This window comes from Dermacentor variabilis, chromosome 11 (genome assembly GCF_050947875.1).
Source record: "Dermacentor variabilis isolate Ectoservices chromosome 11, ASM5094787v1, whole genome shotgun sequence".
Taxonomy (NCBI): domain Eukaryota; kingdom Metazoa; phylum Arthropoda; class Arachnida; order Ixodida; family Ixodidae; genus Dermacentor; species Dermacentor variabilis.
Genome location: NC_134578.1, coordinates 51134733 through 51148877, shown reverse-complemented (window position 1 = coordinate 51148877; position 14145 = coordinate 51134733). Strand labels below are relative to the sequence as shown.

The following is a 14145-nucleotide window of genomic DNA, read 5'->3' as shown; positions in this document are numbered from 1 at the left end:
TTTCCTTGCACGACGAATCAGGCATTCATTTGTGATGGAATTCCTAATGACTATGTAGTGCAGGTCAGTGCAAATCTGTTCTGCGTAATGAAATAATAAATTGTCACTTAGTACCTACACATACCATTTCAGCTTATAGGTATCTCCAAGGCACTCAAGCCTTTTATTGGAACAGCACATGGTGTTGAACCTCTTCTCGGACATCTCATACTTCGACTACAACATTCTGTCAGGTGTCCGCGGATGCATCTGACGGGATTTCACCGACGAAGTAGCGCCAGTGAAAACATACCTGTTCTGCTTAATCAAACAATTAATAATGAGAGAAAACCTTCGCATATGATAACCTTCTTATACCTCGCAAACACACAGGCCGATTAATGGAATAGCGCATGATATTCAACGGCTTTCATTTTCAACTTTTTTTATGCATTTGGGCTACCCCGTTTCTTCGATTGGTCACGTGCCCGCCCTTCACTAAACCTACATAATAAGTATGTGCCACGGTAACGCAAGACAGTCCAAATATATTTAGACACGCGTGGCAAAGGCACATTGTCCCCGCTGTTGCATCGGCAAGTATTTTACATATTGCCGTAGTCGTCGTCGTCACGTCTTCAATGTCTCACATTGTGCGTCCGCCCGATTCGGTGCTTTCGTTTCGGTCAGCCTCGTGTATCGGTGCTATGCGCAAACATATAGCCACATAGCACGAAACTGCAGCTGTGTCCTGTGCGGCAAAACATCGCCGTTGTCGTCGTCGTGCCGTCGTCGTGCCGTCGTCGTCTCGCTGCTTTCGTCACACAGACGCGCGCGAGTTCACGCCGTCGCGCACAATCGCTCATTCGCTCGACACTGCTCTCACTTGCCGGCTCTCTTTCTTCCCCGCACTTTATTCGTTACCGGATAATTCGAGCTTCTGCTTACTCGAACAGAAATCTTCTGTGCACCTTTCTTTCTTTATCTCTGCTTTGTTATCTCAACAACCGGTGGGGGGGGGGGGGGAGTCTTATAGCGCGTCCACCTGAACTGAATAGACGAAGGCTTTCGCATGGCGCCCCCGCGTCCATCAACGGCCAGTCAAGCTGCTTTCTCTGCAGCTTTTTTCCCATTGTTTTTCGCTACAACCATGTACCTCCTTGCTTGTCCAAACAAATAAATTTAAAAAAAAGTGCGACCGAAGACGCGGGGAATCGAACCCGCGTCCTCGCGCTCGGAAAGCAGAACGCCGCGGCGCAGCCACTCTGCCACCACGGCCGTGTCTGGTAACTCCGGTGCAACGACTGTGCAGGTGCACCGCTGCTTTATTACTACGCCGCGAGAGCGAAGTTGGCCGGCCTCTTGATGACGTCATGGTCACGCCATCTTCTTCCGCATCTAGCTGTCAGTTCAGTACGCAACCCGTCTTCAACCATTTGATCTTGTCCGCGACTCCTTTCTTCCTCAGTGCGTCATTGGACTTTTCTACAACGCCGCCGGGAACGCTGCCTGCCTTGGCTTTTTTAAGCAGAATGGAAAATTCTCGATACCATCCGTCTGTAAAAGAAGAGATTTCAGAGAAGTATGAGTTTGCGTTGCGCCTGCCAATATTTGAGAGGGTGTGCACGCGTATATCTGGACGTGCACACAAACGCAGAACATTTCTTTTTTGCCCGAAGGCCAGAGTATCTACAGCGATGTCTAGGTTTCGAAGGATCGACATTTGGGTGAGTTGGTACCCGTTGAAAATCTTGAAGGTAAGCGCAAGATGACGAAGACAGAAGGCAGGAACACACCAGCTCAGCGCTGAACTCACAACTAACTCTATTCGAAGCCCCCATACACAAACTTATGCACTATAACCCATTGTCGCGTGCTCTCCCATCGATGGCGTCATTATCAGTGCGCAGGCAAAAACACAAAATCCTGTAATCTAACGCTACGCTGTGAGGCGGCTTAAAAAACTCAAGTTCGCTGTCATACAAGTTTAACGATGGCATCCTTACACAAAGCGACCCTTTTTTCCTGATATAGTAGGCCTCAATAATCTCCCTCGTAGTCTTATTTCTATGCGCGGAAAGTATTGTAGTGTCTTCAATCAATGAAGACACCACGATACTTTTCGTGCATAGAAATTAGACCCCCCCCCCCCCCCCGCCGAATTTCCCGCTTCCGACGCTTAGCAGATGCAGTTTACAAAGTTCTGGTATTCGTTTTCCGTGAATACTTGCGGTTTTGCCGTACTTCCGCTTCCATAAAACCACTATAGAAACACCGAATAACGTCGTTTTCAACCAGCCGAAATTTCTGCATTATCATTCTCGCAAATGCCTGCTCGGCCAGCGCTCGATCTGAATTGGCTTGGAACGTTTCTGAAAGTCCACTTACCGTGGCTCTCGATGCAGTTCCCTATCACGGCCCAGTTTTCATAATCGGTGCCCAAGATTTCCACGTATTCTGCCACGTCTCTTTCTGCGCAATGCAATTAATGGAGAAACTGTCAAGCGTCGAACATCCGCCTTGCGAACTGTGCCGTAATGTAATTAATTAAAAACTTAATTATATTTTTGTTAATAATTGATTAGGCGTTTCATTTCTTTTGCGCAAGTTATGTCCACCTCTTCGAGTACAGACCAGCTCATTGACGAGAACTGTCTGCAATCTGCCACAGGCAATTTATTTTAATTCGAAAGTGTTCGCCGAAACACCCGGTATAACTATACAAGGCTGATGTAGATGTTTTCAAGAAGATAAGATAGATTAAGGAGATATGGGCAAAGTTCGCGGCCAAATAAAAATTTACTGATTACCCGATCAGATCAATCAGGCTAGACGGCTACCTGTGACAGCCCCGTTTCGTAGGGGGTGCCAATAAAACATGATCTTCGTGGAGTGGGGGAAGACATTCGAATCGAGGGTCATGGAGCTGCCACGCATCAAACAGAGCGTTGAAAGATGCGGCAACCAACCAGGGCCTGTTTCCCATGAGCCAACGGGCAGATGGGCTCAGAGGGAACGGATGAATGACGTCAGAGGAGGCATGCCTTGACGATTATAGCTGTATGACGTCATACAGCACTCCCCAATTGAATCCTTTGTTCTCCTATACACCGTTTTTTTCGTGGGCGCCGCCATATTGTGAACGCAGGGGCGCCGCCTATGAGTAGCGCCATACTGGCTTGTGTGAAAGCGCTGTAGGTTCTCGCGTTTGTTTTCGCTTTCCTGCGGTCTGTTTAGTATGGCGTGCGTCTTCTACGTGGTAAATGGTTCTGTGAGACGTGCTGAAGTGGTTTAAGACGTCATGGCCGGAGTTTCTGCTGGCGTTGAGGTGGACGGAACATGCAGCGCGATGTTTGCGCGCATATTTGAGCCTACAATCAGCCTCGGAGATCAATTGTGTATTTCTGAATGTTCCATTCACTAATGTGACCTTATTGCATTATTATCCTCTATTTCTAAGCTGCGGTTTAGGAGCAATGAAACGTACGCGACGATCGTAACAGCGTGAGTAGCGTTCTGCTACGATAGGAGGTGTGATGTTATAATTTGACAAGCGTTCAAACTCTTTGCTGCAGGTTACATGACTACTTGGTTCGATGGATGAGGTTTCCGCCTCTGAATAAAATAGTTTTGGCTAGTAATAGCGGCGTACCTTACAGTCTGAATTAAGCTTGTCCAGCAAAGGGACTGTTTACGAACTGCGCGAGCGTCCTAAGCAGTGGTAAGTGCTGGATTACATATATCTTTGTTCTATATACCGCATGGTCCAAGCATCCGGCAGCAGCGGTGATATATCTTTAAACGTTGTGCGGCGTGACCATGCGAGGTCGTATTGCGGCGTTAGCCCGTTTTCTCTTAATTTTTCGAGAAAGAGGACGATAACTGATTTTTTTTTTTTGGTTGTGTTCGTTCCGTTCTTTACGACGCACTCACACGTATTACGGAAATTTTGTCCTCAAAAATAACCATCGCATTCTTTTGATGCGATCCCTCTCATATATTATGGCTGTGCGCATGCCAAAAAGTCAATGCCGAAGCGCATAGCTTATATATGTATCGTGCTGGTTCACCAACCGCAGTGATCGTTGTGTTGAGCAGCACCATCGGCCTCATTGAGGAAGGCTAGCATGTACATATGGTAATTTCAAGCCTACTAGACATGAAATGCGTGAGAGCGTTGCCGGTGCATCACAAATATTTGATAGCGCCTGCCGCTCAGATGTTTCGTGGGTGCCTTATAGGTTGGCCGTGCACGAGCATGCGCTCTTATGTTTTACGTTTGCTCCCTACGCCAAGCGATCAGACAGTGAGCTGATAACCACAGCTATCACAGATAATCACAGTGAGTGAACCATTTAATGCTGGTAATACAGAGACACTGGTTTTCTTTGTTGAATTAAAAACCAATATAAGCAAAACAGTTCACAACACATACAGACACTGCGGCTGATAAAGCGCGTCCCATGTTTGCGCCCCAAAGACATATTTCTGCCCGCAGTAGTTACCGACGCACCGAAAGGCTTCCCTGACGACCTTATATGAACGGACGTGGCGTAAAATTCACGAATTACGATCTAAAACATTCCGAAATCGTTCCGCAGCACGCGAACAGCAATACTTTCAAGCAGCGCCGCGCCGGATCGCCCAAGCCAGAGAGGAGGAAAGGCTCTCCGCTCGCCCTATCCTCCTCGCCCGATGAAAAGGTCTATAGGCGCTACTATCTCACTAGCCTGCACTCGTTTCCCTCCTCCTGCTACGGAGTGGCACTACCCTCCCCCTAAGATATATTGCCCCCCCCCCCGACAAAAAAAGAAAAAAGAACGAAACACGGGGTAGTATACCCAGAAAACCTATTGCTTTATTACTTGCGCATATCGGGACTCCGTCCTTTCGACCTGACCCGCTAGTATTCGTACTACAGGCACACAACAGGAATGAACTTACCGTCACAAATAGTGCAAAAGTCTTCCATTATCAAGAAGCGGTGATCTTTAAAGGTACCGTTCTCCTTGTCAGTGTAGAACGGATCAGCAGAGCCACTGCAGAAAACGTTCCTGCAGCTGAGTTCTTTGACACGGCTAGGAATGATTATCATTATTAAAAGCATTGTTACGCACGTGGGCGTTTTCCCGTATAAGACGCCCTGTTTGTTAACTTTATCAATTTTTGTTTTGCATTCAAGTTCTTATCTGTCCTTTGTTATCTATATGAAACTTGAGGGAAAGGTTGGCGTCTTTATTGGTACCTGCTGCTCCTCTGTGCAGGACAAAGAAAACTGAAAGCACGAAAAAAGCTTAGACACAATGGAGAAAGTCAACGATGACAAACATTCTCCAAGCTGCTTCCGCCAGTCACCGGAATACGCCTTTCTCGCCCAAATGAAACAAATTAATAAATTAATGAAGTAATCAATTATGAATTTGAAATATTAACAAGAAGTGCAGCCTGTCACCTGCATCTCCGCAACCTTAAATTGGTAAACGAATGAGCGACGATGACTGCTCTAGTGAAACACACAAATGAAAGCTTTAAGGCACTATAACCTCAACTAGAAGTCGAGCAAAGAGTTTTAGATTATAGGGCATGCAAGTGTCATCCAAACGTTGGGGGAGGAAAACCGCCAGGCACACGAAAGAACCCAGACCGAGCACACAAGAGCGTGAATACCGACAATAAATGTCACGACCATCCTGCCCCCCCCCCCCCCTTAACGCTTGAATGCGGATTGCGTCCCCTAAGCTAAAACCCTAGAATATAGAGCTTTAGATTAGGAGACGCAAGTGGCTTCCGTATGCGAGAACTAGGGGCCACGGTACTGCGCATGCGCAGACCCCTACGTCTTTTCAATTAATTAATGAGATGTTGGTGCCTATGTGTGGCGCCGGCTACTCCTCTTACGTGATAGTTATCGTCGGAAAGCTGTCGACAATCACCAAACTGTACAAAAAAGAAACACGCGAACGAACATTCGCGTACTAAGTCTCAGTACTGCAATGTAAACAAATGTTCGCCCAGCAGAAGAGCTCGCATGGCATAAATGCTCACCAAACGCAATGTTCAGAGGCAACACATAGGTTCACACAGTATAAATGCTCACAAAACCAACATGTTCACACAGATGCTGGGCCCTTGAATGCCCCACTCGACGCCTCAGTGTGCGCATGCGCAGTACCGTCGCCCCTAGTTCTTGCGTACGCAAGCCACTTGTGTCCACTAACCCAAAAACTCTCTAATAGAGAGTTTTAGATTAGGGGACAAAAACTCTCTAATATAGAGTTTTCGATTAGAGGGCAAAAACTCTCTAATACTCTCTAAAACTCTCTAAAACTTTCTAATAGACAGTTTTAGATTAGGGGCCGCAAGCTGCTTGCGTACGCCAGAACTAGGGGCCACTAACCTAAAGATCTCCAATGTGTTCCCGAGTGATTTAGGGTAAATAATGGAGTGTAGTCACTGCGCTCGGAGCTCTATCGCGTGAGCAGTGCGCGAAGCGTGAGAGGTGTACGAAGAGCGTCGGACTGCTTAAATTGTTCGACTGCACCGTCGCCGAGATCCACCCACCAAAAAGGCTAAAGAAATCCAGATACCTGATACGGCAAAACGGGGTCACTCGCAAAAGAAAAATTATTCGTCAAATGAAAGGGGGCTCTCCGCCGGAAAACTCATTCCACTTACTTGTATTCTCTCTGCAGCCGGTATCCTTTCTTCGGGTAAAATGTGAGCGTAGTGCACTCAGGCACCTCGGATCCACTGATCGCTCCAATTTCATCGACCGCGACCATCCACTCTTTTCCCGCGAACTGCGGAAAGTGGAGGGAAGCGCAGAAAAAAGCCAAGATATGAAAGAAGCTTTGCCAGTTTTTTCTTGCGACCGTTTTTTCTTCTGAAACGACGCACGAAAACGGCTAGACTCTCCTGAATATCTTTTTTCTTTCGATTTTGCTTAAAAGTTCTCCAAAAAGTTTCAACGAGTACTTTCAGCAAGAGCACAACAAGTAGTCTGGAAATGTATTGCAAAACCGAATATATTTTGATCGAAACGCGGGACGTGGAAGAAAAATCGGCTATGATTTGTGAATTTGCTTAGGTTTCATAATGGTCTACGCATGTACAAGCGTGCGTTTCTGATTATGGTGCATCCTACATGTCATAAACCATTGCAGCGTCTTTACGTAAATTATTCCAAGGGTTACACCGTGTGCTTGCATTAGATGTACGCATTAAGATAAAGAACGTCACCGGGACACGATGGGATCACACACTCTGCGCTTGCAAACCTTGGCCCAGAGGCCAGAGATGCCCTTCTTGGCCTATACAACGCATCACGGCGTGACGGCCTGGTCCCTACAACGTGGAAATCCAGTCGGCTTGTTCCACTCCTCAAGGCTGGCAAATCCCCGTTGGAATTGTCATCTTACCGTCCAATAGCACTGGCCAGCTGTGTCGGCAAGGTAATGGAGAGAATGATCCTTACACGGTTAGAATGGTACTTGGAATCTTACAACGTCTATCCAGAGGTAATGGCTGGGTTTCGACGTGGCCGCTCGTCGATAGCGGCATCGACCTGGTAACATACGTACAACACCAGAAACATCTGAAACGAATCACTGCGGCCCTATTCCTTGATGTTAAAGGTGCGTACGACAATGTAGATCATCATGCAATTCTGGGAGCCTTAGAAGCTGTAGGAATTGGTGGACGCACCTTTCGCTGGATATGCAACTATTTGAATGGAAGATCTTTCTTTATTTTGACTGAAGACGGACTAACGCCGTCTAGCTATACCAGTCGTGGTGTACCTCAAGGCGGGGTACTCAGCCCGACCCTTTTCAACCTGGTGCTCGTTGGTCTCGCTGATTCGTTGCCGCAAACCGTTCGGCTCTCCGTATATGCAGACGACATCTGCATATGGGCTTCAGGCGTGACACGTGTACAAGTCCGCGCACGACTTCAGAAAGCCTCAACGGCTGTGTCAACATACCTAAGAAGACAAGGCCTGGAGCTTTCCGCTGAGAAATGTGCACTCGTTGCTTTTACTCGCAAAGCGATGGCCCCGTATGCTTTGCGGATTAATGACCAAATTATACGATATAGACGAACGCACCGATTTCTTGGCGTCATCATGACTTGTCTTGGAGCCCTCACATCTCGTACATGACAAAGCGTTTGGCCGCCATTGTGGACCTTCTTGCGTTTCTCGGCGGGAAGTCCTGGGGTGCAACAGTACCGTCAATGTTGCAACTATATAAAGCACTGTTTTGGACTTCCTGCGGTACTGCTTACCTGTACTAGGAAAAACTAGCACTACGAATATTCGCAAACTCCAGAGCGTGCAAGCCCAAGCGCTCAGGACTTATCTCGGTCTTCCCAAAACTACGTCATCGATTGAAATTAGTCAAGGGGTTTGTGTCATAAAAGTAGTTCTTCCTTTTAAATCCATTTTAATAGGCAGCGTCGGAATTGGCACCGAGCTGAAGTTTTCTCTTCAAGCTAAAGAGCATATCAAAGGTGACTCCTATTGTCGTCGATAATTTAATCTTGACCATCAATTTCGAACGGGTTACTATCTAACCAAACGAACCTTTCGGGAAGTGATGGTTCCAGCATACGAGTTTTCCCCATGCTATTCAGTCCTACGAATACAAGCGTCCCAAATCTTTGTCTCTATTTTTTTTCTGGCTATTCAAGGTTCTACTAAAAGTAAACCTAAAATGTTTGCGGTATATTCCAGAAGTGTAATTCACCGACGCTGCTTAACGCTCATCTTTAACATCACTCCGAGCATTATTGGCAGCCATCGCTGTGAAAGACATATCTTCTCATTGGAGAGCGTGAGAGGCATTTGTTGCGAAAAGCGAAATCATTGCACGTTTCGCCACGAAAGACTCAGTCTTAACCGCGTTCCTCGCGTACCACGAAAGCTGTTCTGCACGTTTTCAAATTCAACCATATTGTCCAACTCGTCCTCATGTCTTCTCCGATTGGTCTCACACAGTGGCTTTGCCCTCCATAGTGTTGGATAAAAGCGTCAAGGCGAAGAAATTGAACCGACGTGGTAGAATTCGTAACCTTCCGGGGGTGTCCCGTTCAGGACAATGGCGGATTCCGCCATGTTGTCGAATCCGCCATCTTGTGAGCTTTGATTGGCTACAGGGGGCTGCTGTCTGGCCTGTCTCGTTGGCTCAAGTTGCGGAATTCGACAATATATGGTGAAGGATTCGCAAGCGTCCAGAACAGTATAGCCTCGATTGGTTCCCTAGGCGGGAACCGCTTCACGATGGACCGAGACGTCTTTACTGCAGCATGCCAGTGGAGTAAGGATTATTGTGACTCGAAATAGTTCATGTTCAACGAGTGTAGCGTCAGTGTAGCACCACTAGGCTAGTGTTAACATGTCGAAAATTCTGCAGCTGTAAAAAAACACAGCTGCCGCCTATGGACAGAGCTGGTCCAGGCGCTGACGAACTATGTGCGCTATAAAACTATGCTAAAAAACAAGGCTATCGCAAGCGAATAAACAACGAGTCCGATACCTTGTTCCAATCAAACTCTTCCTCATTCTTCACCATTTTGCAGCGGTCCTTATGGCGTTCGGGGTCCCTTGCGCTGCTCATTTCAACCAAGAGGACCAACAGCAGCATCTTTGTCGCAATACTCATGGCTCGACGTTATCCTCTGACGGGGGCCCTGTGCGTAGTGATCGTACGTACATACATACATACATACATACATACATACATACATACATACATACATACATACATACATACATACATACATATTAATGTATGTATATATAGTTATGGCGGAGGAAATCACGCTGGCGCCAGTAGTAAACGTCAGTTCAATATACTGTGCTTATTCAACGTACGTCGTAGTCTTTTTCTGCATTATATATATATATATATATATATATATATATATATATATATATATATATATATATATATATATATATATATATATATATATATATATATATATATATATAACTACACATGTATAAATCCAGAGAAAAGAAGGGGAATGCGGGAGATGGAAATTCAAGACGATGAGCAAAACGTGAACAAGGTGAATGCAGGCTCCTGCATTCACCTTGTTCACGTTTTGCTCATACACATGTATAAAGGAATACGTATGTGATCCGATGTAGAGAATCAGGCGCATTGTACTTGATGAAGTGTATATTGCGTCGTGTCAACTGGTGCAGACTGTCTTGTTGATCAGGGGGCCAAGACCTCGTCAGGCTTTCTCGCCTTTCGTCTTTGCCTCCCGCAGGGAAATTTTTTATTCTTCCTGCAAAATAAACATGTTTGATTTGATTTGATATCCGAGCTTCGTTAACCGAGCTTCGTCAGGGGTGAAAGGGTAGGTTTATACACACACACATATATATAAAATAATATTTGGGGTTTTACGTGCCAAAACCACTTTCTGATTATGAGGCACGCCGTAGTGGAGGACTCCGGAAATTTTGACCACCTGGGGTTCTTTAACGTGCACCTAAATCTAAGTACACGGGTGTTTTCGCATTTCGCCCCCATCGCAATGCGGTCGCCGTGGCCGGGATTCGATCCCGCGACCTCGTGCTCAGCAGCCCAACACCATAGCCACTGAGCAACCACGGCGGGTTTATATATATATATATATATATATATATATATATATATATATATATATATATATATATATATATATATATATATATATATATATATATATATATATATATATGACAAATACGAGGAGAATATCCGGATATCTGGGGATTACGTCCGTACAAAAAAGGACGAGCAAGGAGAGACATTAAGATTAAAATTAAAGCTGCAAGTAGGTGTGCGAATATTCGAAACATTCAGGTAACGAATCGAATAGCGTCCTATTGGATTCCGTCTTCGAATTGAACAGGATTCCCAAAAACGAATATTTTTTCGAATTTTCTAATATTTCAATCTCCTAGGCTGTACTCAGTCGGTCATACGAGTGGAGCAAAATCAGAATAAGTTTTAACCCTGCGTGCATAGCACAGTCTTCAAAACATGAGACGATCCATCTTGGACCAGGCTATATGTCGGCTGTACAGCGATCAATGGCGCTCTTCGAAGCGCCCTGTGCTAGCTGTCCTGTACATGCGAACGAACTGCCTCTCTGTTCCCGATGCTTTTTTTGTGTTTTAGTAAAAACGCTTCATAGCGTGCAGCGTAATGAAGTAAACTTACAAACGTTATGGACGATAGGAATGTGAACCTGGCAAATAATATTTGTGAAAATGTCTGTTGGTTATTCTAAAACTGTTCGAAAAGTATGCGATTCACTTCTGGCTCTATTTGATTCGTGTTCTATCCGGTCGCAAAATTTGTACTTTTCGCATGCCTTTACTGTGAGGGCAAGCACATGGTGAAGAGAGAAACAGAAAATACAACATATTATAAAATATTGTTGTAATTAGCATTCTTAGAATACTTCGCCCACGTTCTGATAAGTGTGTGTCTAACCGTTTTCCGAGACCTTGAACAAAAAAAAATGCAAACAATTTCCTCCGACGGTGGATGAAATTGTTCCTCAGGATGAAATTGTTCCATTGCACGTGTTCCTCAGACACAATGTAATCCGGCGCTATAGCGTCGGGTTACACTATAACTGGCTCTATTAGTGACGCTATAAGTGAGGCTATAAGTGACGCTATAAGTGATGCTATAAGTGAGGCTATAAGTGACGGTATAAGTGGTGCTATAAGTGACGCTATAAGTGAGGCTATAAGTGACGATATAAGTAATGCTATAAGTGACGCCATAAGTGGCGCTATAAGTGATGCTATAAATGACGCTATAAGTGACGCTATAAGTGATGCTCTAAGTGACGCTATATGTGACGCTATATATAGACTACACAAATAAGTGACGCTGTAGCGTCACTGATTAGCTTTTTTTATACATGGGGCGGCTTCGCGCATTTGCATTTATGTATTGCTTTTCTTTATTGCCTACCCGCCGTGGTTGCTCAGTGGCTATGGTGTTGGGATGCTGAGCACGAGGTCGCGGGATCGAATCCCGGCCACGGCGGCCGCATTTCGATGGGGGCGAAATGCGAAAACACCCGTGTGCTTAGATTTAGGTGCACGTTAAAGAACCCCAGGTGGTCAAAATTTCCGGAGTCCTCCACTACGGCGTGCCTCATAATCAGAAAGTGGTTTTGGCACGTAAAACCCCAAATATTATTATCTTTATTGCCTTCGTTTGGCCCATTACAACGAGCTCGCAGAAATGGGTGAAAAAAGAACACGTGACAACCGCTATGAGACAGACAAATTATTTTAATATTTTTTTCTAAAATTCAATCACCATGTAAATTACGTCAATCCACTCAGTAGGTTCAGACTGTTTCCGGTCTGTTTCTGTTATATATGCGACACTCTCGATAAAAGCATCGAGCGCAGAACCTACGTTGACGTTTGCATGCCTCACCTGGATTCGTGTCTTCCATATACACTGGAGACCTAGGAGAATGGCAACGTCATAATTTGCGTTCCCTGTGTTGTGAACTTGTAAGTACTTTATTCCCCGTGGCTCTAAAGGTAACTGTTTATTGATGGTACGCACGAAGATGTTCCATGAAAGTATTGGATCCCAACAGTGAAGGAAATCACATTCTATCGTTGCCGGTCTCGTTCGAAGTAAGTATTCATGGGACCAATGTACCAGCAAGTGTTTCTGTTCCAGCCAGGTTTGCTCTGAAAGAGCATTGCTACGCAGTTTGAAGATAAAGAAAGATTTATTCGGTTATTTATTAGGCATTGTTTTAACTCTCTTCAGTGCATTTTGTCTCTGACCTCCACTGCGCGTTAAGCGATACATGGGTATGGAAGCATGGCATCACTGAGGTCCTTGCACAACTTCTATTTACCTACTGTGCTCAAATGGTGCACAGAAAATCCGCCATGCACTATTAAAAAGGGGAGGACAATTACCCGTAGGTATTCATTCACGAGACCACTCAGTGCATGCTGTACCCAATGTTTGAAACGTTTTATGAATACAGACTCGTGTTCGCGTTTTCTTGACAGTGTAAGAAACAAGTGTATTCACTTTCAGTTTCCCCCGTATCAAGTGGGCGTGAACAAAATGCAATAACACTATGCTGAAGTGTTTTTTCTTTCGCTTGTGTAGACACGCGGCATAATCTTAGAATGAAACTACATGTAAGCATGCAAGCCAGTTTCATGAAGACAAAAAAGTCACTTATAGAACGCGTTGTCCGTGGCCCATCTTTCATGGTCATTAGGTTGGTCAGTTCTTAACTTCTCTCACTACCCTTTCTTCGACTGTCTTTGTCCCAGGGCAAGCTACAAAGTCGATGACGGGTGTCTGCTGCAGACGCAGCAGTATCTCTAAATCTAGTTCATACACTATTTACAGCTCTTATTTTGCTTGGGAATTGTAACGCGATAACTTTTTTTTTGAAGACTTGTGCAGTACACCACAACCCCAAGTGAAGTAACCATAATATTTCGTGACTTACCGTAGGAAACGCCACGTCCCAGTGGGGACTGTACCAAGCCCACACTACCTATTGAATGGCGTGTTAACAAAACATAAGTCTATTTCGCTCGGTCTCCAAGTGTACTACCATTCTTATGTTTTTGTTTTGCACTAACTACTCGTTATAGACGACTGCTGAATCACAATGGTCTGTGATCTCTTAAACCTTCCTCTCTAAAAGCTTCATTCTTGTATGATCGCAGGAACGTATAGGAGGCATCCTGAATACAGGCCCGCCATTGTAGGCGCACAGATGAAGGGGCTACGGCGGCATTCAGGCGCCAGCACCAATTCTGCGACCGTCAAGTAAGAGATGTGATTATTCGTCACAACTGACAGTTTGAGGCCGACTCTTTCTTCACATCGTACTGTCGCCAATTGTTCTATTCTAACCCACCCCTCTCATCCGGTTCTCCCTTTACTCCTTCCTTGTGATGAGGTGCTCCTTGCATTTTGATGCCATTGGTTTTTAGTTTCGAAGCGATATCTGTGGTCACTTATACGTCCCCTCGGTTCTTCGCGAACTGTGCTAGTCATCATATAGTAGAATAAATAAATATCGAATAGGCTTATCCACGACGACTATCGAAGTGTGCGAATAACCGAAACACGTCATGTATGACACGTG

General features: G+C 45.2%; 1 protein-coding gene across 2 annotated transcripts; it reads right to left on the bottom strand.

Moving 5' to 3' along the window:
• Positions 1-1384: 1384 nt before the first annotated feature.
• Positions 1385-13653, bottom strand: LOC142564266 (uncharacterized). Of its 2 annotated transcripts, XM_075675200.1 has the most exons (7): positions 13498-13653; positions 10152-10275; positions 9513-9666; positions 6655-6779; positions 4924-5018; positions 2368-2451; positions 1385-1536 (listed from the first exon to the last, which is right to left on the bottom strand). In XM_075675200.1, exons 3-7 carry the CDS (start codon positions 9636-9638, stop codon positions 1385-1387), a joined length of 582 nt encoding a protein of 193 aa, XP_075531315.1. In that variant the 5' UTR covers positions 9639-9666; positions 10152-10275; positions 13498-13653. The 2 variants fall into 2 exon arrangements, with proteins under 2 accessions (XP_075531315.1, XP_075531316.1); XM_075675201.1 differs by lacking the exon at positions 10152-10275 and having other exon boundaries at positions 13498-13644.
• Between the last annotated feature and the right edge of the window lie 492 nt (positions 13654-14145).

Bases quoted from the DNA above. Each gene is read 5' to 3' on its own strand.
- LOC142564266 (XM_075675200.1), bottom strand. From the start codon at position 9,638: ATGAGTATTGCGACAAAGATGCTGCTGTTGGTCCTCTTGGTTGAAATG. The intron at 6,780-9,512 runs GTATCGGACTCG...CACTTTCCGCAG, and splicing joins AAGAGTTTGATTGGAACAAG to TTCGCGGGAAAAGAGTGGAT. The intron at 1,537-2,367 runs GTAAGTGGACTT...CTTCTTTTACAG, and splicing joins GAACTGCATCGAGAGCCACG to ACGGATGGTATCGAGAATTT.